Below are 26,573 nucleotides of genomic sequence, written 5' to 3'. Positions count from 1 at the left end.
TTCCTAGAGTCTCATGAAGGGTGCTTGAAGGGCCTCTGTGGATTTCGGAGAATACTGAGTTAAGGGACCCCAACATTTTTTTTAGTAAGCAATAAGCAATTCTTCTTTGTCCTCAAGGGACACATTGTCTCATGTTTCAAGGTCTCTTGCTGCATATATAACTCTGAGAAGAGGTCCTGGTGAAGAATGACCAGGGCCTTGTAGTCATAGCACACCCAGCAAGACATGTAAGAGCTCATGGAAAAAGTCTTCCAATACTGAATAAATACCTGGCTCTGTCTACACATCTCCCTCAAAACCTCTAAAATGGGGGATGTATTACAGCTACTATATTTATTAGATTAGGACCTGATGCCTGGTTCACATTTTCAGGAGCTTCCAACTTAGAGGAACCATAGAGAACTTTGTTGATTTGTCTTTGAATTATCTGAGGAGTACTGGGGACCGCTTGTGATGAGACGCAACTTGCTTTTGATATTCTAAGTAGAAGTGGAAATTTTCAGGATTGACAGAGAGGTGGGGCCCAATCCACCTATCCAATGAACATTGGATGCCGTTGTCCCTGCCAGTGATTATCCTGCCTCTGTTCAAGTATCTCCAGTTTAAAGGATTTTCTGTCCGTTTGATTATGGGGACTGCCTCTTCTCGGCCAACACCAAGCTTCATTATAAGACCCAAGCAATGGAAATCGGTGCAGTAGCTCCAGATCAGCCTTGCGCTTCCTCCAGCTTATCAATTTCCCTTCCCTAGGGGATCAGATCCTTCAACATGAAAACACATAGTTTTTCTTCTAAACTGATCCCATTCTCCCCCTAGTTACTGCTACATTTCCTTTCAAAACTTAATAAAATTGTCTGTATTCTGTGTCCAGTTCTTTCTTCCTATCATCTATCTCTTGACACTGAATTATGGAAAAATTTCAAACCATATTAAAATTGAGAGAGTAATATAGTGAGCCCATCTGTAACTATACCCTGCCCCCAACTTCAACAGTTACTAACACATAGATAGTTGAGTTTAATTTATACTCCCCTCTCTGGATTATTTTGAAACAAATTCCAGACATTATATGATTTCATCTATGACTGTATCAGCATGTATATCTAAAAGACACAGGCTATTGTACAAATGTATAACTGAAATGCCATCATCATATGAAAAATATTAATGAAATTCCTTAATATCTTTAAGTATCTCCTCAGCATTCAAAATTTCCCTTATTATCTTTTATTTTAACACCTGATTTGATTGATTCAGATGTCAAATGAGGCCCACATATTATATTTGATGATATTGTTTCTTGATGCTTTTAATCTATAGATTTCTCATCCCATTTTTTTTTTAAAGTTTCTTGAAGTATATTTGTTGAAGAACATGAGTCATTTGCCCTGTATAATCTTCCACAACATAGATTTTGCTGAATGTATCTCTAGTGTCATTTACCATGTTCCTCTATTCCCTTCATTTCTTGAGTCTGGAGTTAGATCCAGGGGTCCATTTTATCTTTTTTTTTAAATTATTTTTTCATTTTATAGACTGCATTTTGATTCATTGTACACAAATAGGGTGCATCTTTCCATTTCAATGGTTGTGCACGATGTAGATTCATACCATTCGTGTAATCATACATGTACATAGGATAATGATGTCTGGGCTTTCCTTGGCATCAGGTCACAAAAAGTGCTCTGATAATGGTCTCCATTCCCATTCATCCTACTAAACCCAATGGCCAATTCTCAGTCCAAATTCTACTTGATCACTGAGTTTTGACCCAGATGGACCTCTTGTCTCCTTGAGGCTCCCTCCACTTACTGACCCTCTCACCTGGTTATCTTTCCCCATTAAGGTTGGACTGTCCTAAGTTTCAGTTCCTTAGAGAACTCACTCATCTTGCACTACTAAATACTCCACATTCATGTTCTAGCCCAGATCTTGGCCCTGAACCAAGGACTTCTATCCATTTATTTTGCTTGACCTATTTGTTAGACATCTCTCAATTAAAATACACTATATTGAACTCCTTATCTTCTCTCCTAAAATATTTTCCTATAGAATTAATGAAATCTCCATCCTTTCTTGGTCTCCAAAACAAACTTGGCATTCATCCTCAATTCTTTTAGTCTTTACACCCTACATTGAACCTACCAGCAATTCTTTCTGGCTGTACCTTGAATATATTATATATTCAGAACTCAGCTCACCACTGATCATCCCTTCTGCTTCCATCCTCTTCCAACCTACCATCATATCCTGCAATAGGCTCTGGATTCCTAATTGTCTTCTTATTTCTATCTTTGTCTTCAATACAGATACTGCTTGACTTATGATGGGGTAATATCCTGATGAACCATCATGAGGTGAAAATATTAGAAGTGTGAAATGCACTTACCACCAACTTACTTAACATCATAACTTAGCACCACAGCACTATAGAGTGTTGGTTGTTTCCCCCTTGTGATCCTGGGGCTGATTGGAACTGTGGTCACTGCTGTCACCTATCATCATGGAAGAGGTTTGGATCTTACAGCACTAGCCTGGGAAGAGATCCAAATTCAGACTTGCAAGTGTGATTTCAGCTGAATGCCTTTTGCTTTTGTACCATTACAAAAGTCAAACCATCAAAAGTTGGGCACTATATATTTTTAAGAAAGCATCTAGAAAGTTCCTTTTAAAACTTAATTCATGTCTTTCATATAAGTCATTCTATTAGATACCCATCTCATACATATCAGTAAATATCTAAATGCCTCCATGATCTCTGAGGCACTATCTATGTAATCAGCTCACCTTCCCTTCCTTCGCTTGGACTTCATCCCCTACCACCCTGTCCTCCACCTCTACTCCAGCTGCACTAGCCTTGCCCATTTGGAACTTGCACCATTCTCTCCCTGCCAAGGACACTTTTCTTCCAGATACACTCATGACTTGGCATTTCACCTTCTTCAACTCTGCTAAAATGTTACCTTCCCAGTGAGACAGTTCTGGTGGTGCTTTTAAAATTTCTTTGCCTCCTAGTCTCTACTTTCTACTTTTAGTCCCTCTTGTCATTTTCTCTTTTTCTCTGACACTTTTACTTATTTACAATAAACAAGGCTTATAGCCCACTGTAAGCTCCTAGCGTCAGGCTCCAGAATAGTGCCTGGTACATAGAAGGCACTCTTTACTCCTGAGTAAATCATTGTTGCCTTCATCTTAACTCCATGGGAAGAGCCTGCTGACCATTATCTAGTATTTGTCATTAATGCATGTCAGCGTTTTTGTTGTCAACAACTAACATTTATCAAGCTCTGCAACGTGCCAGGAATACAAAGGTGAGCAAGATAGTTCCTGGTGCATAGAGCTTACCCTATTGAACAAACAAGAAGTTCATATTGCGGGCAAGTGTTGCTTTCCCCCTACTTCCCTGTACAAAACTTACTGTGGTTTTTACTCACACACTTAGATATCCTTTATGAAAGATCTAACAGTTCACAACAAAGAAGAGTGTTGAACCTCCCAGACCTAGAGATTAAGATGGAAGTGAGATCTTGTACTGGTCATTTTCCTCCCTGCATCTGCACCCACTCCTGTGTATGCCTATGCATGTTCTGCCTCACTCAACTTTCCTATATTAATATGGTACAATGTGTTATAATTAACAAACCAATACATTATCATCCACTGATAGTGTTAATTAATAGTTAATAATACTGGTTATTAATGAAATAATACATTATTATTTAGTAATATCTTTTTAAATTTCTGATCTCCTTAGTTTTTAACCTGATGTCCTTTTTCTGTTCCAGAATATCAGATTACATTTACAGTTTTCCCTCTATATCCTTGGGTTCAACATCTGTTGATCCAACCAACCATGGATTGAAAATATTTGCAAAAAAATTGTATGCATAACTGGACATGTACAAACTTTTTTCCTTGTCATTATTTTCTAAACAATACAGTATAACAGCTATTTACATAGCATTTGCATTGCGTTAGGTATTATAAGTCATTCAGAGATGATTTAAAATCTATATAAGAAGATGTGCTTAGGTTGTATGCAAATACTGTTCCATTTTATGTCAGGAATTTGAGCATTCTCTGAGCAGGGAGGAAGAGGTCCTGGAACCTAGCCCTCATTCATACCAAGTGACCACTGTATCTGTTATTTCTCTTTTGACTTCTCTGTGACATTTTCTCAGACTTTCCTTGCTTTCGATGACATTGACAGTTTTGAGGAGTACCAGTCATGTCGTTGTAGAATGTCCCCCTGTTGAAATTTGCCTAATGTTTTTCTCATGACTAAGCTGGGGTTGTGGTAGGAAGACCACAGAAGTGAATTTCCATTCTCATCACATGCCAAGGTCTCACAACATACACCATCATTATGATTCATTGTGGTTGATGTTAACTTTGACCACCTGGCTGAGATAGTGTTTCAGGTTCCTTCACTGCAAAGTTATTCTGTTTCCTCTTTCCACACTGTGCTCTTTGGAAAAAAGTTGCTTTGCATAGCTCATTCTTAAGGGTGGAAAGTGATGTTCCATCTCTCTGAGGACAGAATTATTTGGAATTCTTCTGCAAGGGAAATGTGGCTTTTCCAATAATTATTTATTTTTTCAAATATTTATCAGTATGAACTTGTGAGTATGTATTCTGTAGCTTGTATTATAATCCACAAATAGCTCAATTTATTCCAGTTTTGGCCATTGGGTGCTCTTCTAGTGGGTTCCTGTAATCCCTTTGATATAATTTATTAATGTAGGTTTTTTTAAAAAAATTTTTTGGTTGTCAGTGGATTTTTATTTTATTTATTTATATGTGGTGCTGAGAATCAAACCCAGCGCCTCACACATGCTAGGCAAATGCTCTACTACTGAGCTACAACCCCAGTCCCTTGTTTTTGTTTTTAACATTTACTTGCTGGTGCTACAGACTGCTCCAGGCTCATCTTACATCATTCCTGGCTCAGCTCTAGAATTAGCCTTTTCTCTAAGGAATGCTGCTTCCTTTTATTGGAGAATAGTATTAGAAACTAAGAATTGGACTCTAGATGTGTTCTATACATTTGTCTTTAACCCTTTGAACAACCCCATATGTACTCTATGATTTTTTTATCTTTTTATTTTCTAATAAGTCTGAAATAATGGGTGGAAGTGAGGCTTAAGTCTAAGGACTCAAGAGACCTCTTGGCTTTATCTCCTAGCTCCTGCATGAATATCCTGTGTGGAATAAATTCTTCTGTGTCTCAGAGTAAATAATGATAGTACATACATTATAGGGTTGTTATAAAGATTAACAGAGGTAAGACCTGAGTGTTTAATGGTACCTGGCACCTAATTCATGCTCAAATGCTGTTGTAGTGGCAACTAATTATTTGAGGAGGACAGCAAATACACTTATCCTTCTGTACCTGTGGGAGATTGGTTCCAGGATGCCCACAGGTAACAAAATCTGCAGATGCTCATGTTGTTTTCATACAATGGTATAATATTTGCAAAAAACCTATGCCCATCTGTATATTTTAAACCATCTCTAGATGACTTTAAATACCTAGTATAGTATAATGTAAATCATAGTTGTACCGCATTGTTTAAGGAATAATGACAAGAAAAATGTCTACATATGTTTAGTACAAATGTAGTTTTTGTTCCCCCCCAAATATTTTCAAACCATGGTTGGTTGAATCCCAAGATGTGGAAACTGGGGATGCAGAAGACTGGCTGTACTATCGCTCTTGTTCAAGTTAAGTGATTTGCATAAGACACTGGTTAAATGGGGACTCAACTAAGGACTTTTTGCCTCATGACACCCTACCACCTCCTGACTGTAATTTTTTGTTTCAGTGCGTGAACACCTGATTAATACCTGACATATTACCATGTTCCCTGTGGAATACTGATCTTGGCCATTGAGTGGGGGGGTTCAGGAGTACTTGGGTGGGGACAGATAACGTTTTAAATAAATACAGTTATCAAGATGTGTATTTTAAAGAGATTTATTAAATATTGTAGGAATGGGATGTTGTATGATTTTTTAAAGTTTCTTCTGGATGAAGAATGAAAAACTGTTCAATTATTAAATTAATTTGAATCCTTTCTTAATTTTCTCTCCCTGCAGTGGACTCATTGGACGAAGCTGGGCTATGTTGTTTGCCAGTGGAGGCTTCAAGGTGAAACTCTATGATATTGAGCAAGAACAGATAACGAATGCCCTGGAAAATATCAGGTAGGCTAACTGACGCCTTCCGGGAGGAGTTGGAATGGCCCTATTTCTTTTAGTTGATCTATTTATCACATTCTCAAGGCTGTAAATATCTGTGATTGTACGTTTTCATTTGATAGCTCTTGAAGTGCCTCTGAGCCAATATAGGTCAGGTACCTGATCTAGGTCAGGCTAGAATGTGAATTTAGATTGGAAAAGGTGCTTCTGTTGTTAGGAAAGACCCATTCAGATTGAGAAGTTGTGAGAGGGGGAAAAGAGGAGCTGAATGTAAATGTCAGGCTTCAAAACCAAGTGAGTTTGTGGACTTCCCTTGCTATGTCACACAGGGGTAGAGAGCTGGGACTTTCTGTGCTCCCTCTGCAGGATAAGCCCATATCCAGTAGGTGATAGCCAGAGCTTCATGGGTATTACCTTATAGGAACAGTGATATTAAGCATTGTTTTGATCTATTGATCTAATGATGACAGGCCCCAAATTAAAACATCCTGAATTTTAGTTAGGGTTTAGAATTCATGTGAGAGGACAGAACTGGAGTTACTTTTGTGGGTCTTAGTAATTGTGACAAATGTACTCGTTAAAGACATGAGAGTCGCTGGACTTACCAAATTCGTAGGACTGAGTTTTAGGAGTGGAAGTCACAGTCGGTAGAAGAAGTATAGAAACCAAAGACAAAGGCCAAGAATAAGGGATTCAAAAATAGAGGAACAAAACTAATGCAACATGTCAGAAGGAGAGCTTCTTCACTGCATGGCTCATCTACCTGCGATGACCTTCACTGAATGAATCTGACCATTTCAGACACAGTTTGGTTTAGGTAGTTATTATCTCTCTTTTTAGGATACTTATAAATACATAACTTAAATTTGCCTTTTTGTGTAACAAAAATATGCTTGCTTTATCTAAGTTTACCTTTTGAAAAGATTAGTAGAGGGTATGATGTCAGGTTATAAGCATTAAGAAATCAGATATCCTACTCCAACTTTACTGTGTTACAGATTCAGAACCTGAACCCAGAGAAGTACCTTCTTACATATAAATATAAAGAGTCAATGCCAAGATAAAATGTCAATCCCAAAAACAAAACTCAGACACTGAAAAACCAAAAAGCAAAGTAGCCAGCACAAAACCACTCACACAAACTATACCATTTTGGAAGGAAAGTTACTTGGCATTTCAATGCCCATTACCTGCCAGAGGTGTGCTATTCACTAGGGGTATGTAGGCGGATGATGTATATATAGCCATGGAACTTACATCCTAGTAATCCTTTTTGTTTTGTTTTTAGGCACTGGGAATCAAACCCAGGGCCTCATCCGTACTAGGCAAGCACTTTACCAGTGAGCCACATTCCCTGTCTATACCAAGTAATCTCAGTCTTAAAATAAACTCTAGGAGACATGTTGTTACCATGATTTTATGAGAAAACATAGGTCTATGAAGGATTAAGAACCTGTTCAGTAGACATAAGATTCACCTAAGATATGAGATTCCAGCCCTGATCTGTCTGACTTCAAAGACAAGTTAAGCACCTTCAGCATCCATCTGTACTGTATGCTTTATAGAGATTCTTCAAATATTACTTTTAATATAATATTTGGCATATCCAAAGAATAGATCATGGGAATAAGTTTAGAAAGAACAATGAAATAATCATCCATGACCCTACCACCCAACTTAAAATTTAGAATGTTACCAATGCCTTGTGTGTACCTTTTGGATCTCATACCCCTGCCCTCCTATCAGAGGTAAAAAATAGTCTTCATTTTGTATTTATCATTTTCCTTGTCCTAAAAACACTTATATACATGTCCCTCAACATTATATTGTTTAGTTTTGCTTTCTTTTGTGTTTTATATGAATAAAACTGAGATTCGCCCAAGTTTTTGTTTATAGCTATAGTACATGTGTTTTTTACTGTTATATCTTATTCTTTTGTGTGAATTTTCTATAAATTATTTATCTATTATCCTCTTGGAATATTATAACTTTTCCCAGTTTAAGGCTATTGTTTTTAATGTTACTATTAATATTCTTGTATATATGTTTCCTAATATATAAGTGCAGGAGTTTCTATAAGAACATACCCAGCAGTGAGACTACTGGGTCTGTTTTACCTGATTCTTATAGCATAGATATTGGACCATCTCTTTCTAGCTTCATTTTTAAAAATCTCTCTTTCATGTTTTCTGTCTCCATGTGTTTTCAGAATACATTCTTTAGATTTTTCTTCAGTTTTTCAATTCTCTTTATATTTGTGTTTAATCTGTTGTTTAGACTATCAACTGAGTTTATTTGAATAATTTCATTTTTCATTTTTGATGTTTGCGTTGCCTCTTCAGATATATCAGTCTCAAATAGTTTGCTTATTCTTTGTGGTTCCATTTTTCAAATCATTAACTATTTAATACATAATTGCTTTGTACTCTGTTTCTAATAATTCCAGTTCCTGAGGTTGTCTTAGATTCATCAGAATTAGATCCTGAGATGCAGATTCCTGGGCAAGTGATTTATTAAGGCAGGGCTCCCAGGATAAAGTTGTAAGGGAATAGGGAAGACAGGATAAAGAAGAGATAGAAACCAGCGAAGCATATGATTTCAGAAGTCCTAGGATCAACACAATCCATGGGAGTTCTAGAGGGTATAGTGAACAGCAAAGGTAGTCCTCAGATAAGGGAGCTGAACCCTCATAGTCCTGTATCAGACATTGACAGTGGTCCTTCCTGGATGCATATAAACTCCCAGGTATTTCAAATCTGATCTGAGACCAGAGTTCTCTAAGGAAGGCTGTTAGGTGTGAACCTTTAGAAAAAGAACTCTAAAGCTGGAGAGAGATACCCAGTGCTCACGGGGGGGATCCAAAGAGTTCTGAGGGTGGAGCACCCACGGCCTCCACCATGGCAATTCACTGCTATGGGGAGGGGGACTTTAAATAAAAGAAGTTTTCTTACTTATTCATACTTTCATTCTTTAAAAATACTGGTTGACCACCTACTGTATGTGGGGCACGTCTCAGTACTGGGGATTAAACAATAAAATAGACTAAGATCTCTGTCCTATAAGAACTCACATTCAGTGGGGAGAAGAAAGGGAAAAGAAGTAGAAAATCCTCTGTGCTTTGTCAACTCATCTCTCACACTTGTGGTGTATGTTCTGTGGGTTTTAGACAAATGTATACTGACATGTGTCCACCATTGTAGTATCATGCAGAATAGTTTTACTGCCCTAAATATCCTCTGCGCTCTATTCTTCCCTTGCTCCCCTCAATCCTTGGCAACCACTAATCTTTTTACTGTCTCCATAGTTTGACATTTTTTCTAAAATGTCATATAGTTGGAATTATGCAGTGTGTAGTTCTTTCAGATTGATTCTATGACTTAGTAATATGCATTTAAGTGTCCTCCTTGTCTTTTCATGACTTGAAAATAGTTTATTTGATTTTAGTGCTGACTAATATTGCATTGCCTGGGCGTGCTGCAGTTTTTCTATTTACCTTTGGAAGGACATCTTGGTTGCTTTCAAGTTTGGGAAATTATGAATAAAGCTGCTGGAAATATTCATGTGCAAATTTTTGTTTGGGCATGTTTTTAATTCCTTTTTTGAGTAAACACTAAGGATTACAGTTGCAGGATTGAATGTAAGAATATATTTAGTTTTGTAAGGAGCTATTATACTACCTTCCAAAGTGCGTATACCATTTTTGCATTCCCAACAACAATGAATGAGAGTTCCTTTTGCTTTGTGTCTTGCCGGCATTTGGGGTTGCCAGTGTCTGAATTTTAGTTAGTCTACTATCATTTACAGTGGGATCTTATTTTAATTTGTTGATAACATATGATGTGGATCATTTCATATGCTTATTTGCCATCTATATATCTTTTTTGAGGTTGTGTGTGTGTTGTGTGTGTGTGTGTGTGCGCGCGCACTGAAGACTGACCCTAGGGTCTCATAGTATGCTAGACACTCAAGCCCCATTCCCAAGTTCTTTTATTTTTTAATTAAAATATTTTTGGCTCAAGGGAGCACCTTGAGAATTTTCTTTATTTGCTGTGACTCCTTGATGCATAAAAATTATTCCTATATGGGATTAAGTGATTTTGTATAAACCATTCAGTGTTTCTGTTCTGCCAAAGAAGTCTTCAGTCTCTCAATATATTTTAAGCTGCAATAAAAATGGGTGAAAGCCATATAGTCCTGTTGTTGTAATTCAGAAGAAAACAGACTTCTTGAGATACCACTCACTAAGTATAAACAAAAATTGAGGCAAAAGGATTTTTTTCAGGTTGAGTCAGTGTTTTTATAAAGCATCAAGATCAGAAACACGGTAACAAAACAGCTTAATATTTGGTTTAATTGAGATTATTTAAGGAGCAATAGGAAATAATTTATTGATAGTTAAAATAAAATTGTAAAAAGCTTTAAAGGAACTTATGATATTGCTAAATAAGTAAAGTCGCATCAACAGTCTTTCCTTGGACTCCTCGCACACTGATACCAAAATGTGCAGATGCTCAAGTCCCTCATATAAAAATGAAAGTGGGCATAGAAGCTATGCACATTATCCCATAGACTTTAAGCCATCTCTAGATTACTCAGGATACCTAATACAATGTCAATGCTACATAGAGTTGTGCTGTATTATTTATGGAGATTCATACCGTGGCAAAAAAAGAGTCTGTATGTGTTCAGGGACACAAAATTTTTTTCCAGTTACTTTCCATATGCAGTTGATTGAGTTCAAGGATGTAGAATACACAGGCAAGGAGGAACAACTATACTTTGTTAAATTAATCTTGATTTTTGCATTAAGTAGTTTATATAAGAACTTTATAAGCTTCCATTTGGAAATGGTAGTCGGTAAAAGTGCTTGTGCCTTGTATACTTGGGTGGAGACCCTGCACTGATTTTTGGTGATGATGTTTGTGGTTTGTGTGTCTGGAGCCGAGCAACATTAGCTTTAGATTAGGGCTTGTGTTGGAGACAGGGTAGCCTAGGGAAGAGGAGATCCAGAATTTCTAGTTAAGTCAGGCTTTAGACAACCCCATGTGGGCTCCAGACCAGGACTTGGCAAGCATTTTCTGTAAAGTCGGGTAGTAAATCTGTGGGGTCATATGGTCTCTACCTCAACTTCTGATTATGGGGTAAAAACAGTCATAGATAATCTCTAAACAAATGGGTCTGGCTGTATTCAAATAAAACTTTATGAGTTAATACTGAACTTTGGAATTCGTTTAACTTTCATGTGTCACAAAATGTTATTATTCTTTTGTTTTTCTTTTAATTATTTAAAAATGTAAAAGTCATCTCATTTTATAGGTATAGAAAAAGAGGTAGAGAACCAGACTTTTCTTGTAGGCTAATAGGCTTTTCCAATTCCATTATCATTTCATCTTCGCTTGGTCAAGTCAGTTCTAACTCACTTGTAACTAAGGGAAAATCAAACCAAAGATTCCCAGAACAGCACCAAAAGTAGTAGAAGACAGGAAATAGTTAAACTCAGAGCTGAAATCAATGAAATTGAAACAAAAGAAACAATACAAAAAATTGACAAAATAAATAGTTGGTTCTTCGAAAAAATAAACAAAATTGATAAACCTTTAGCCACACTAACAAAGAGAAGACGAGAGAAAACCCAAATCACTAAAATTCGGAATGAACACGGAAATATCACAACAGACAGGATGGAAATACAAAACATAATTGGAAGCTATTTTGAAAATCTATACTCCAACAAAATAGAAAATTTCGAAGACATCAACAGGTTTCTAGAGACATATGAATTGCCTAAACTGAATGAGGAGGACATAAACAATTTAAATAGACCAATTTCAAGTACTGAAATAGAAGAAGTCATCAAAAGCCTACCAACAAAGAAAAGTCCGGGACCAGATGGGTTCTCAGCCGAGTTCTACAAAACCTTTAAGGAAGAGCTCATTCCAATACTTCTCAAAGTATTCCATAAAATAGAAGAGGAGGGAACCCTCCCAAACTCATTCTATGAAGCCAATATCACACTGATACCTAAACCAGACAGAGACTCATCAAGGAAAGAAAATTTCAGACCAATATTCTTAATGAACATCGACGCAAAAATTCTCAACAAAATTTTAGCAAATCGCATACAAAAACATATTAAAAAGATAGTGCACCATGATCAAGTGGGTTTTCATCCCAGGGATGCAAGGTTGGTTCAACATCAGGAAATCAATAAACGTAATTCACCATATTAATAGACTTAAAGTCAAGAATCACATGATTATTTCAATAGACGCAGAAAAAGCATTTGATAAAATACAGCACCCCTTCATGCTCAAAACACTAGAAAAAATAGGGATAGTGGGAACATTCCTTAATATTGTAAAGGCCATTTATGCTAAGCCCATGGCTAATATCATTCTAAATGGTGAAAAACTGAAAGCATTCCCCCTAAAAACTGGAACAAGGCAGGGATGCCCTCTTTCACCACTTCTATTCAACATCGTTCTTGAGACTCTGGCCAGAGCAATTAGACAAACCAAAGAAATTAAAGGGATACGAATTGGAAAAGAAGAACTCAAACTATCCCTGTTCGCTGATGACATGATTATATATTTAGAGGAACCTGGAAATTCCACCAGAAAACTCTTAGAACTCATAAGTGATTTCAGTAAAGTAGCAGGTTACAAGATCAATGCCCATAAATCCAACGCATTTTTATACATAAGTGATGAATCTTCAGAAAGAGAAATTAGGAAAACTACCCCATTCACAATAGCCTCGAAAAAAATAAAATACTTGGGCATCAATCTCACAAAAGAGGTGAAAGACCTCTACAATGAGAACTATACAACACTAAAGAAAGAAATTAAAGAACACCTTAGAAGATGGAAAGATCTTCCATGTTCTTGGATAGGAAGAATTAATATTGTCAAAATGGCCATACTACCTAAAGTGCTATACAAATTCAATGCAATTCCAATTAAAATCCCAATGACGTACCTTACAGAAATAGAGCAGGCAATTATGAAATTCATCTGGAAGAATAAGAAACCCAGAATAGCTAAAGCAATCCTTAGCAGGAAGAGTGTAACAGGGGGTATTGCAATACCAGATCTTCAACTCTACTACAAAGCAATAGTAACAAAAACGGCATGGTATTGGTACCAAAATAGAAAGGTAGATCAATGGTACAGAATAGAGGACACGGCCACAAACCCAAATAAATACAATTTTCTCATACTAGACAAAGGGGCCAAAAATATGCAATGGAGAAAAGATAGCCTCTTCAACAAATGGTGCTGGGAGAATTGGAAATCCATATGCAACAGAATGAAACTAAACCCATATCTCTCACCATGCACGAAACTAAACTCAAAATGGATTAAGGACCTCGGAATCAGACCAGAGACCCTGCAGATTATAGAAGAAAAAGTAGGTCCAAATCTTCACCTTGTTGGTCTAGGACCAGACTTCCTTAACAGGACTCCCATAGCACAAGAAATAAAAGCTAGAATCAACCACTGGGATAGATTCAAACTAAAAAGCTTTCTCTCAGCAAAGGAAACTATCAGCAATGCGAAGAAAGAGCCTACAGAGTGGGAGAATATCTTTGCCAATCATACTTCAGATAGAGCACTAATCTCCAGAATCTATAAAGAACTCAAAAAACTCTACTCCAAGAATTCAAACAGTCCAGTCAACAAATGGGCTAAGGAAATGAATAGACACTTCACAGAAGAAGATCTACAAGCAATCAACAAACATATGGAAAAATGTTCAACATCTCTAGTAATAAGAGAAATGCAAATCAAAACCACCCTAAGATTCCATCTCACCCCAATTAGAATGGCGATTATCAAGAATACGAGCAACAACAGGTGTTGGCGAGGATGTGGGGAGAAAGGCACACTCATACACTGCTGGTGGGGCTGCAAATTAGTGCAGCCACTATGGAAAGCAGTGTGGAGATTCCTTAGAAAACTTGGAATGGAACCACCATTTGACCCAGCTATCCCACTCCTTGGCCTATACCCAAAGGACTTAAAATCTGCATACTACAGAAATACAGCCACATCAATGTTCATAGCTGCTCAATTCACAATAGCCAGACTGTGGAACCAACCTAGATGCCCTTCAATTGATGAGTGGATAAAGAAACTGTGGTATATATATACAATGGAATATTACTCAGCCATAAAGAATGATAAAATTATGACATTTGCAGGCAAATGGATGAAATTGGAGAATATCATGCTAAGTGAGATAAGCCAATCTCAAAAAGCCAAAGGACGAATGATATCGCTAATAAGTGGAGGTTGACACATAATGGGGGGGAGGGAAGGGTTAGAGTTAGGGTTAGGGAGGGGGGCAAGTATGGAGGAAGGAACTACTGTATAGAGGGTAAAGAGGGGTGGGAGGGGTGGGTGGAAGGGAAAAAAATAACAGAATGAATCAAACAACATTACTCTATGTAAATTTATGATTACACAAATGGTATGCCTTTACGCCATGTACAAACAGAGAAACAACATGTATCCCATTTGTTTACAATAAAAAATAAATAAAAAAAAAAAACAAAAAAAAAACCAAAGATTCCTAATTGGATATTACTTTGTTCTGTTTATTGGGATATTTGTATTTTAGGCTTTATTTTTTAGGTGGATCATTAAAGGTTTTTGTTACTGTTAAAGACTTTTCAGGGAGTACATGGTATGTTGTAGGAAAGGTTTTTTTCTGTTGTTTTGTTTTTCTTTTTTTTTTTTTTTTCAGAGCTGGGGGTGGACCCAGGGCCTCATATTTGTTAGGTAAGTGTTATACCACTGAGCCATATACCCAAACCCCTGTTTTTCTTTTTAAACCAGGTTAAAAGCTTACATATTATTCTACTACTATGCTTAATTAAGAACTGTTTATTAATATTTCTAGTTCTTAATTAGAGTAAACTTTTAGATAGCTGTAAAATATTTGAAAGAGAAAAACCAAAAATTTATTACTATATAAAAAATGTTATAGAAGGAGCAAAAGTATACATCTAAGATTTTAAAACGAATAGCTATAACTCTTTCCTTAAGAGCAGTACCTTTTTTTTTTTTTTTATAACTCACACACATTTGAGTTTAATTGACTTATATATGCAACTGGTTGTAATTCTTTGGCAGCAGGTAGGGATCTTTGGGTATCTTGTGACCTATTACCTTTCTCCTCAAATTATGGTTAGCAAATACCTTCAGGGAAATCAGTTTGAGTTGTACTGTATTGCACCCTTAGAGAGTATTGAATTCTTGGTCTTTGACTTTTAAGTAGAGCTTCCTGGTTTCCTCTCTTCAATCACATGATTATCAAACATGCCATTTCTATACAGAGAGATCAAGTTGAGAGGACAGAGACCAAACCATATTTTGTAAATATTTTGGTCAACATGATGAGTTCTGCAGTTTAAAAAAAATATGCTTCTCTCAGTAAACAAACTGTCATCCTACTGGTTAACAGTGACGGTGAGCTAGTTGCCACATTATATTGCCTGTGGTTGTTGGATGTTTAAGAACTGAAGGTTAGAATGTCCCCGACCACATGTTGGGCAAAACGAATGTAAGGTGAATCAACTTCATCCTTTTCTCAAGCAGTACAGTAGTCCCCCTCTTATTTGTGGGGGTATATCCCAAGACCCCCAATGGATGCCTGATATAGGATACTGAATCCTGTATATACTGTTTTTCCCACATGTTAAAGTTTAATTTGTAAATTAGGCTCAGTAAGAGATTAACAATAACTATTAGTGAAATAGAATAAGTATAATAATATATTGTAATAAAAATTGGGTGAATGTGGTCTTTCTTGAAGGAGTGAAGATGAGTATTAATATTTTGGATCACTGTTGACCCTGGGTAACTGAAACCACAGAAAGCGGATCTTTAGATAAGGGAGGACGACTGTATAAATGATGTATCCTCAGGGGTTGAACTGACTGAAAAAAAAAGTTTGTGGCCAATGGACATCTTCCCTGACACACTGCTTTGTGATCTTTATCTACTACTCTAGGTGGTGGGTACCATTAGGACAGAGGGTGTATATTCTATTCTCAGTGCCCTTCACTATTGGGTGTCGTAAGATTCATGTACTAGCTATTATGAATGCAAAAATAAACAATGTGCACATTTCTGGTTGCCAGAGCCTGGAATATCTGGAATATAATATATTATATAAATATAATAATTGTTTTTACTGAGGCATGGGAACATTTTATAGAGTTTCAAAAGGTAATTCTTTTTTTTTTTTTTTTTGTGATGCTGGGGATTGAACCCAGGGCCTTATGCATGTGAGGCAAGCACTCTACCAACTGAGCTATATCCCCAGCCCAAGGTAATTCTTTTGGCTACATTTTTTGTAGAATTTTTTTTCCAAACCACCCTTGTGGTTTGGTTCACTTCCTGTATTCTGATTCTTCTTAACATTTAATAGCAGAGAATATCATGTAGTTGAAATTTCACTACCTCTAGAAAATCCTGTGGCTGTTAGACCTATTAAAAATGAATCTTCTTGGGCTGGGGTTGTAGCTCAGTGGTAGAGAGCTTGCCTAGCATGTGTGAGGAACTGGGTTTGATTCTTAGCACCACATATAAATAAATAAAATAAAGGTCCATTGACAACTAAAAATTTTAAAAAATGAATCTTCTTAAATAGAAATGATACACCACAATTCTGAACTTATAAAAATGAATTTAACACAGGGAAATTGATTTTTTAAAATGTTAAGATGCTAGAAGAGTAGGGAAGGTATTATCACAACTCATACCATGCCAAGGGAGCTCAGTGAATTAAAAAAAATTAAGAAGCTGTCATCTAAGACTAATCTTCCTCTAACAGGGTTGCACAATGAGAAACTTAAAACTTGGCATGTTTACATCTCACACTAGAAGGGTATCTTGACTGTGGAAAACCATATTAGCAGATGCTTCACTAGTTTTCTTTGCTCTCCATTGTGTGCCCAGTGCTTGGCACCTATTAGGTCTCAAGAAAGAATTTCAGAGGGTAAAAGAAACATTTTAGGAAGAAAAACAAAAATCAAGAAAACAAAGTCCTAATATGACAGATCTGGAGTGTTTTACTTCTTATGGTTTGGAGATGGTCTCATTTCCATGTAGCCGATGGGCCATATAGCCCTCAAGGGACCAGGACACCCTGGCAGAGGCTGTGTGAACTCTTAGTGACCAACCACCCCCACTCCAGGGATGAACAAGCTGCCTTATCTGGCTTGAGTCCCGATCTGAAATCACTGTTTTTGGGTACCTCTACTCTTCTATCTCAGTTTCTCTCCTGTCATCTCTTCAGTGTCTCTAGATGGCAGCTGTGGTATTTAAAAATGACTCAGCTTTTTAAGTGAGGGAGTTAATATACGACCAGAATGATCTCTGAAACAAGGTAGCTGCCCTGTGCTCTGCACTTAAGTAACTGAAATTGTTCATGAACTCAGGCATTGCCAATGCCTGGATCTTTTGTTTTAAACTTGTCACTCTTTTTTCTGTCCTGAAAAACTTTATTTTGAACTCTGTTTGAATCTGCCTGAATTCTTCTGGATTAGTCTGTTCTGTTCTCATGATTTGAAACTTACTTTTATTTTTCCCACATACCTTGGGCTAGAATAACTGGAATAGTGGATCACAAAATGGCCACAAATTGATTCCCTCCCTGTCTGCTGTCCCCCTTGCAATGTAACTTTTTTTCTCTTACCTCCAACTCCAGACCTGGCCATGGGCTTGCACTGACCAAGGGAATATCAGCCAATGTGACTCATCAGGGAACTGAAAATATCCTATGTATTGAGACATCCCACTTCCTATTGGGAACCCTTCTTCCCATCCCCATCCTAAGCTCAGTCTAGCTGGGTAGAGATGTCAGCCCAGCTGCCTGCCAGCACTAACCAGTACCAACTACTTGATAGATGAGTAAAGTCAGCCTACACCATTAGCTTCCAACCAACCTCCAACTCATAGCAGCTACATGATTGTGCCCAGACAGAATTATTAACCCCAAGGATTATAACAATGAACAGTAGGTAATTGATATATTGAACCTAACTGAGCTCATGAGGCTAGAAACTACCCCTGATCCTAGGATCTGAAGGCTTTTGGTTTTGTCTTTTCATAGCCATCCTGCTAACAGAGGAGTTCCACTTTTGTAGGAAACGATGTAGAGCTTTTGGTCTCAATCACTGCCTGAAAGGAACATACCACAAATAAAGTTTTATTGATACACAGTCATGCCTCTTTGTTTATTGAAACAGTCATGCCTGTTTATTTGCAGATTGTCTATGGCTGCTCTCAGTCCACAATAAGTAGCTGTGGCCAAGACTGTATGACCCACAAAAACTAAAATATTTATTATCCCTAAAATGTTTACAGTTAGGGGAAATAGGTCAGGTTAGGGGAAATAGGTTAGATGAATAATAATGAACATACTGTGAGAATTCAGGAAAAGTTGAATAGTTCCAGCCAAACTGATCATGAATGTACTGAAAAGGCACAATATGAATGTGGACTTTGCAGGTAAAATCCCAAGGATGATGAAAACACGTCAAGGGAAAGAAAAATAAAGGAAATGAAATAATCATTTGAACGTCCTAGTGACAGCCAAATGGGAGCAGGATCTGTGAACACACAGATAAGTCAGTGTCTATATGTTGGTAGCATACAGTTAGAAAACAATAAAAAATTTATAATTATCAACACATAAGCAATCTAGGCATAAATATAAGAAAAATGTAGAAGACATTCATGGAGAATTTTTTAAAAAAATTTATTGAGAGACAGTAACGAAAACAAAAGTGAATGGAGAGGAATACCCATTCTTGGGCAAGAGCCTGTCACTAACTAGTTTAATTACTGAGAAGTAGGGTGTAGGGGGCAGTTGATGAAACCATCTAGACTGAAAAGTTCAGGAGTAATCTGAGTTCACAGCAATGGACTGTGGGTTTAGCCAGGTCATTTACCCTGATTTATCTGTCTGTTCACAGATTCTGCTTTCACTTGGCTGTCATTAGGACAGTTCAAATGATTGCTTCATTTCTCTTATTTATTTTTCTTCCCAAAACAGAAATAGCTTTGCTTTATCTGATTTGTTAAAGTCATATATGCTAATTGTATATCTAAAAACTTGAGCAGGACTAGGGATGTATCTTAGTGTAGTGCCCTCTTAGCATGTGTGAGGCCTTGGGTTCTGTCCCCAGAATTGCAAAATATACAAACCAAAACCAAAAAGCAAAGAAAAACAAAACAAAACAAAAAACACCTGGGGGAGAAGTCAGAACACTTTGATTTTCTCTAGATGGTAGGATTATAACTGAATTTTGCTAAGCAAAATGATGCATGCTTCTGACATGACCCTGTTGCTTCCTTGTATGTGGACATTCATACATAGTTAGGACTATGAAGGATATAGGCTCAATGGTGTGAATCCTATCTCATCATTGTCTTTGTCTTAGTCTGTTTTGTGTTGCTATAACAGAATACATGAGATGGGGTACTTCTATAAAGAAAAGAGGTTTATTTAGCTCACAGTTTTAGAGGCTGAAAGTCCAATTGGGCAGCCCCATCAGCTTAGGCTTTGGTGAGGGCCTTCTGGTGGTGTCAGAAGTGATGACGATATCACATGGTGGAAGCACTCCATGTATATCATATGGTAGACAGGAAGCAAAAACAACAAACAAAGAATAAACCACACCCTTAAAACAATCAAACAAAATCCCAACAAAACAAAACAGGGGAGGAGCCAGGCTTTCTCTTTTATAATAACCTGCCCTCACAAGAACTAATCCACTCCTGTGAGACCTTTCTCATTTCCCCAGATCAGCAGTAATCCCTTCACAAGGTGCTCGTGACCCAGGCGTCTTCCAACAGGCCCGCCTCTTAGGTCTCGCACATCCTCAGTGCTCCCACACTGGGGATCAAGCCTCCAGCACAAGAATCTTTAGGGGACTAACTGCATTCAAACTGTTCTCCCTGTGAGGTGTCAAACAATGATACACAAGAAACCAAAGTATCACTTTTATGAACTTGGCTGGTGCTTGATGATTCTGTGTAAACTTTGGTAAACTGATTGCCTTGAGGCTTAAGCAGACCTGTCCTCCCATCTTCCCTGCCCTCCAAATGCCTATGTGACCACCATCCTGGGAAAAGGGACTTCTGGGTGCCAAAGAGAAAAAGGAGAGAAGGCAGGAGGGCAGGATTGCTGCCACAGTCAGGCCCACAGCCTTCCTGTGGGGCGGGTGGAGACATTGACTTTCTAAGGCATCCTTCAGTTTAGCTGCCTTACCAAGAGCATTTCAGGTTCTGAAGGCTGAGCATGCTTGGCAGGTAACAGGTGTGAATAATTTGATGGGATTAAGCCCTGGACAAACTGTAGATATTCTTTGGTGGAAGACATTGAAGATTTAAAAAAGTTATGGTGCTGTCAAACAAAGGAGGTCAGGGGCTACTTGTTTTCAGAAACTTCCATATTCTGCCCTTTTTCCCAAACTTGGTATGCCTTTGCGCCATGTACAAGCAGAGAAACAGCATGTGTCCCATTTGTTTACAATAAAAAAAAAAAGAAAAAAAAATAACAGACCTTTAAAAAAAAAAATATCTAATGTGATGTTTAGCATTCACATGCTCTCCCACCATGTTATATGGGAACAGCAGCACCAACATTGTCAAAGCAGATAACACAATACAGTTATCCCATGCGGAAGAGACACTTGGCCTTGTCTTTCTCATTCTGCTATTTGCCTTTGGTGTTCTAGGATTTCTGTGACTGGAGACCAAGTAGATCCATTTCCATTTTCCTTAATCTTACCTACTGCTCCACTTCTGTCTCTTTCTCCCTAAAGGAAATCTTCTGCTTCCTTGGAGTCTGACACCTTAGTGAATAGGTGTGAGGCAAAATACTTGCCTTGGGAATTCATTATAGACTGACACTGAGATTGCTAAAAGAAATGTAAACCCTGACCTTTATTCCCCAGGAGCTTGTGGTATATGTGTAACCATACTGTGGATGGGAAGCTGTCAGTAAATTATGAAGATAAATGAGGGGTGCAGGGCCAGCAGAGTCAGTGTGGTGGCTGCTGGGCTACTGGTTTTTAAGATTACTATGGAGCAGAGGAGAGGAGGATGGGAACAAGCATTAGCTATGACAAGTTAAACTGCCACACATCTGTACTTACTGAGTATTGGTCATTTTTCTTGCGTAAACACTCCCTGGATTATTGCAAACCTTCAGTTAATTTCTCTAGAGTTCTGAAAATTGACCTCCAAAGTTTTTGTGCCCATGTTTTCATTGCTTTTGTGAAGGGGTGGGGGTTTTAAAGGTCCTTGTTTTGCCATTCCAGAGGTGGCTTCTCAGCCCTGGATTATTTTTTAAACAAATCTCAGACACATCACTATACAGTTTTCTGATGCCACACAACAATTAGATAGGCTTCCTCACCACAGTCTCCCCCGGAGGACCTGGAGAAAGACACAGCCTCCAATGCCAGACTCACCAATCAGAAAAATTGTCCAGGAGAGGAATGGAAGGGATGGAGTAGGCGGCAGGTATGGTCTTCCAGCAGATGTCTCTGGGAGCAAAACCAGAGAAAAGGGGTTTCCATCTAACAGTTTCAATGGCACCATTAGGTTGCAGGAATAAATAGCATTAGGTGAAGGAATAAAGATCAAAGAAAAGCCTTCTGCAAGGCAAGAAGCAGCCATGAAACCTGGTTTCCTTTTTTGAAGAAAGAAATAGTAAATAAGGAAGTTAGCATGGATAGATTAATTAATTTAGACTGTGGGCAACTAGGCAGGAAAATTTGGATGCTGAGGTTTGAGGATGGTGAAATTGTGTGCTCGTTGGAAGAAAAAACAGGCCAGTGAAGAAAATGTCATAGAAAATGATCACAGAAGAAATAGCTCTGGGGACAGGAATATTTAGCAGGAGATGAGATGCAGAGCTAAATGAAAGTGTCAACTTTAGACGCTTTCTAATCCTTGTCTTCAGTCGTATTTTAATACTGAGTTGGTAATGATTTAAGACATGCATCTAGGTTTTGGTTCATGTATTCATTATAAGCTTTTATTCCTCTAACTGTTCCCCTGTCCCCCCATGAACTTTATTAATTTTAGATGATGGGTCAGAGTTGGTTTATCTCCCTGCACCAAGGGTTAGTTTTCTACCAGGGACATGGAAGAAAAGAGGCCATATAACATTGTAGGTAGCATATTAGAGCTACCGTGAAATAGTACTTACTCTGGATGTGCTAAAAACATAGACTGTTACACAGGTGGAGTTTCCCTTAACTGAAATACTTGGGACTAGATTCAGAATTTTTGGATTTTGCAATATTTATATGGAATGAGAGATATATTGGGGATGGGACTCAAGTTCAGAATATGAAAGCCATTTATGTTTCATGTATATCTTATACACATAGCCTGAAGGTGTTTTAATATAGCATTCTAAATTATTTTGTGCATGAAACAGTTGCATGGTGTGAAATTTTATGCGTGCGTGGCATTATGGCAGTGCTCAAGGTTGGTTTGTTTTGTTTTTGCAACCCAAGTATTTTGCATCATAGGGTTCGGCTGACCTCTAGCGGTAGAATTGGTCCATTGCAGCCATTTACTAGCAAAAACAGCCATTGTAAAGGGCAGCATCGCAACATTCTAGCATTCCAGGCTATGTCCCAGCCTCCATTTAGAATGGCTGTTATGAACTACCAAACAGAAATTACAAATTCCCTCCAAAACTAAAAAACAAAACATGACAAATGTTGGCAATGATGTGCAGAAAAAGGTACTGATATCGTACCTTTTTGGAGGTAGTATAAATTAGAATAATCATTATTGAGAATGGTCTGGAGGTTCCTCAAAAAACAAAAACAAAAACAAATCAAAACTAAAAATGGAAATACCGTATGATCTAGCTATTCCACTTCTGAGTATATATTAATAGGAAATCAGCATACCAAATAGATACCTGCATGTCCACGTTTATTGTGGCATTATTCACAAAGGCTAAGATATAGGTGGTCATCAACAGACGAATAGATTTTTAAAATATAGTATTTATACACAGTGGAGTATTATTCAACCATAAAGAAGAATAAAGTTCTGTTATTGCAGCAAAATGGATAGAACTGGAGGATATTTTGTTAAGTGAAATAAACCAGATACAGAAAGACAAATATTGCATGTTTTCTCTCATTTGTGGACAAATGTTGACCTGCATGTAAAATAGAGGTCACTAAATATTGGGAAGGGGAGAGAAAGGTGGAAAAGGTGATTGGATGTGATCAGTGTGCACCGTATGCATGTATGGAAGTATCACACTGAACCCCATTAATATGAACAATTAGTCTGTGTTAATAAATAAATAAATAAATAAATAAATAAATAAATCCCAATTGATAGTCATCTTTTCCAAGTGATTATGTATGTCTTCTACAAAAGCTCAAGACAAAAGTTCTTTTAAAATAATCAAAAATTGGAATTAATCTAACTGGGACAAAACATTGCCAATTCCTGGCTTTGATGAATGACAGATATATTTGCTGAACTCAGAATAGGAGAGATCTGTCTGGATATGTCTGAAAGTCCCTATGAAGCTTGCATTTGATTTTTCCCCTGGGACACTATTCAGCAGGGTCCTGAAGTTTGCAGCCATTTCATGGATCGATATGTAACCATGTCTCTCGGCTTATGTTCAAGTGTGTCTCTGTTTTATCCATGTCCTACTTAGGGGAGGTGGGAACTTGAGGCCAAATCATTTCTATGGAATCTTCATCCTGAGCATGATCTGCAGGAGGCCAGTGGTATGGCTACTTCTTCCTACTGCTTTATTTCTCCACAGGACTCTCTCCTCTCCATGGGGATGATCCTGGGAGGAACTAAGAATTAAGAGACTCTGGTGCTCATTTACTTATCTAATCTAACTCAGGCCTTTTGGAAGAAAGGCCTAAAGTTTGCTTTGGATTAATGAAAAGGTTTGAAGAGACATTGTTGGCCTATGAAAACTTGGAACAAGCACTTTTGAGCACTTTAGACCCTCAAACCTAATTTCCTAAAGGATGAAGTGGTTCCTCATTAGGTTACCAAGCTTAGGCATTTAAAGGTGCTCTGTGGGTCTGGGGGTGTAGCTCAGAGGTAAAGTGCTTGCATGAATCCCTGATTACACCCCAAGTGCTGCATAAATAAATAAAACAAATAAAAATAAAAATAAAGATGTGATATGAGTTCAATAGAAAGATGGTTTTGTGATGTGGGGGTAGCAGCTGAAAGAACTTTATGTTTTGTATACTTAAAAAATGACAAGTAGCAAATATGACAGGATTGATGGTGGTTAGTTCTGAGTGGTATAAATATGGGAATATTTCTATTTTTATATTTCTTAAATTATAGAAAGAAAATAGTTCTAGCAAAGCAACAGGTACTATATTAAATCTTTCAGTACTCTGCAGCACAATGCTTTTAGTTAAGCCAAAGTGTGTTTTTGTTTAGTAGCCATAAGCAGCTCTTCAGAGATGCGAATGTTTTAATTCTGGTTATGTTTATGGGCAATGTGGATGACTTACACCAGTGTTGTGGATTCCTGGACTCAGCCATTGCTGGAGGTCTGATTTATATGAATTGTATGTATAGTTCAGAGCTGAGTAATTCAACTGGAAGGCCCATCTAATCTCCTCATAAAGTAGGTGCTAGGCCCTTTTGAGTTGTAAAGGATAGAGGTACTCTGGTTTTCTATCTCCATGAGAATTGATTGTGAGACGCCAAGAGGAAGAGAGGAAGGGAGGAAGCTGTCTCTGTAGCTACATCTGTATGGCAGAAGCGGTACACTGTTCAGGGGACACCTGAGCTGTGATAGTCAGACGGTGGCTCTGGTAACGTGCTATGGTTCTAAGGGTGGCTGTTTCATGGGCAGGTTATTTTCTAAATTCCTGTCCATCTTTGTGGTGACTTCAGTACTGGTTGGATCTCTATTGCCAGTGACCACAGGGTGGATCTCCCTACATTGCCACGTGCCCAGTTGCCAGATGTCTGGTCAGACTGTAGAATCCGATTTTGGGACAGCTGCCATCTTGGGCCCAGTCTGTGGAAGCGCATAAGGGAACCAGTGTGGCAGGCCTGTTAATAATGAATTCCTGAAAGGACACAGTGGGTTTGCCAGGTATAGTGGTGCACCCCAAAGAGAAAATGGGAACTCCATAGCCTAAGTACAAGATAGTTTGGGCCAGAGGGGTTAGCAGCATTAATGAGGGAGGAAATGTATGTGGACTCTCCTCTCTCCATTCTTCTTATAATAGTTCTTAGTACATTTGGTACCTTAAAATTTCAGATGTTAATCCAATAGATTATGTTAATTAGCTTTGTAAGCAAATCTCACCAGAGTTTGTTTGTTTCTCTTTCTTTCTCTTTCTTTCTTTCTCTTTCTTTCTTTCTTTCTTTCTTTCTTTCTTTCTTTCTTTCTTTCTTTCTTTCTTTCTTTCATGAGAGAGACAGTGTGGCTCAGTAGGATGAATAAGGAAAAAGTTGTTCTTATTAATTATTAATTAATCGTGACTTAAGAGAAAAAGGCAGAAGACTGGTGTCAACTGCAATCATGCTTTTAACATTTCTAGCTCTTGGGAAACTCTGTACCATCCTGGAGATTTGATCTGGGCACCAAAATGAATGGGTAGGACTAAAAAAATAAAATAAAAAAGAAGCATTTTTTGTTTTGATATATTAATAGTATTTCTAGTTAGTTTAAAGTCTAAGTTGACTAGATTCAGGTGGATTCAGGTATTACTTATATTCTTTTTTTTTCAAATGGCAAAATTGGGCTTCAAAAGAATAGAACTTAGCATTGATATCCCTAAAAGTAAGTAATGATTTCCTTCTCTGTACACATGAATAAGAACCATGATATAATTAGTTAATAACTGTGATAAATTAATTTGTATAGTATACATCATAGTCACACTGTATAACTTATCATCATTAAAATGAAGGTGAACATTCTCCTTTTCTTGTGAATGTAAAATATGCACAGCCTCTAGGAATCTTGGACTTGAAAGTGATAGTCCAGAGTTGTGTTTCTGTCAATATGGCAAAGTAAGTCTCTTGAAAGTTCTTTCCACTTCAAAATGCTTAAGAATATTGGGTAAATGTATATCTTTGAGGCTTTTAAAAGGCATGCAGAGCTAATGATATCGAACATTTTTTCACATAGTTGCTGGCCATGAGTATTTGTTATTTTGAGAAATGTCTATTCAGGTCATTTGTCCATTTTTATTTGTTTTGTTTTTGCTTTTGTGCTGGGGTTGGAACCCGGGCCTTGTACCTGTCAGGTAAGTGCCCTCCCTCTGAGCTTTACCCCCAGCCCCATTTGTCCATTTTAAAATTGGA

At 37.6% G+C, this 26,573-nt stretch overlaps 1 protein-coding gene across 3 annotated transcripts in view; it reads left to right on the top strand.

Moving 5' to 3' along the window:
- CRYL1 (crystallin lambda 1) overlaps positions 1-26,573 on the top strand; it is a 186,699-nt gene that overhangs the window by 42,006 nt on the left and 118,120 nt on the right. For all 3 annotated transcript variants that reach the window (XM_079138878.1, XM_079138876.1, XM_079138877.1), the window contains exon 2: positions 6,100-6,207. In XM_079138878.1, the coding sequence (XP_078995004.1) occupies positions 6,125-6,207 (83 nt within the window). In that variant the 5' untranslated portion in view covers positions 6,100-6,124. The remainder of the gene's footprint in view (positions 1-6,099; positions 6,208-26,573) is intronic.

This window comes from Sciurus vulgaris (genome assembly GCF_902686455.1).
Source record: "Sciurus vulgaris genome assembly, chromosome: 4".
NCBI lineage: Eukaryota > Metazoa > Chordata > Mammalia > Rodentia > Sciuridae > Sciurus > Sciurus vulgaris.
Note: the sequence above shows the minus strand (reverse complement) of the source record. Positions and strands in the feature narration are given on the sequence as shown.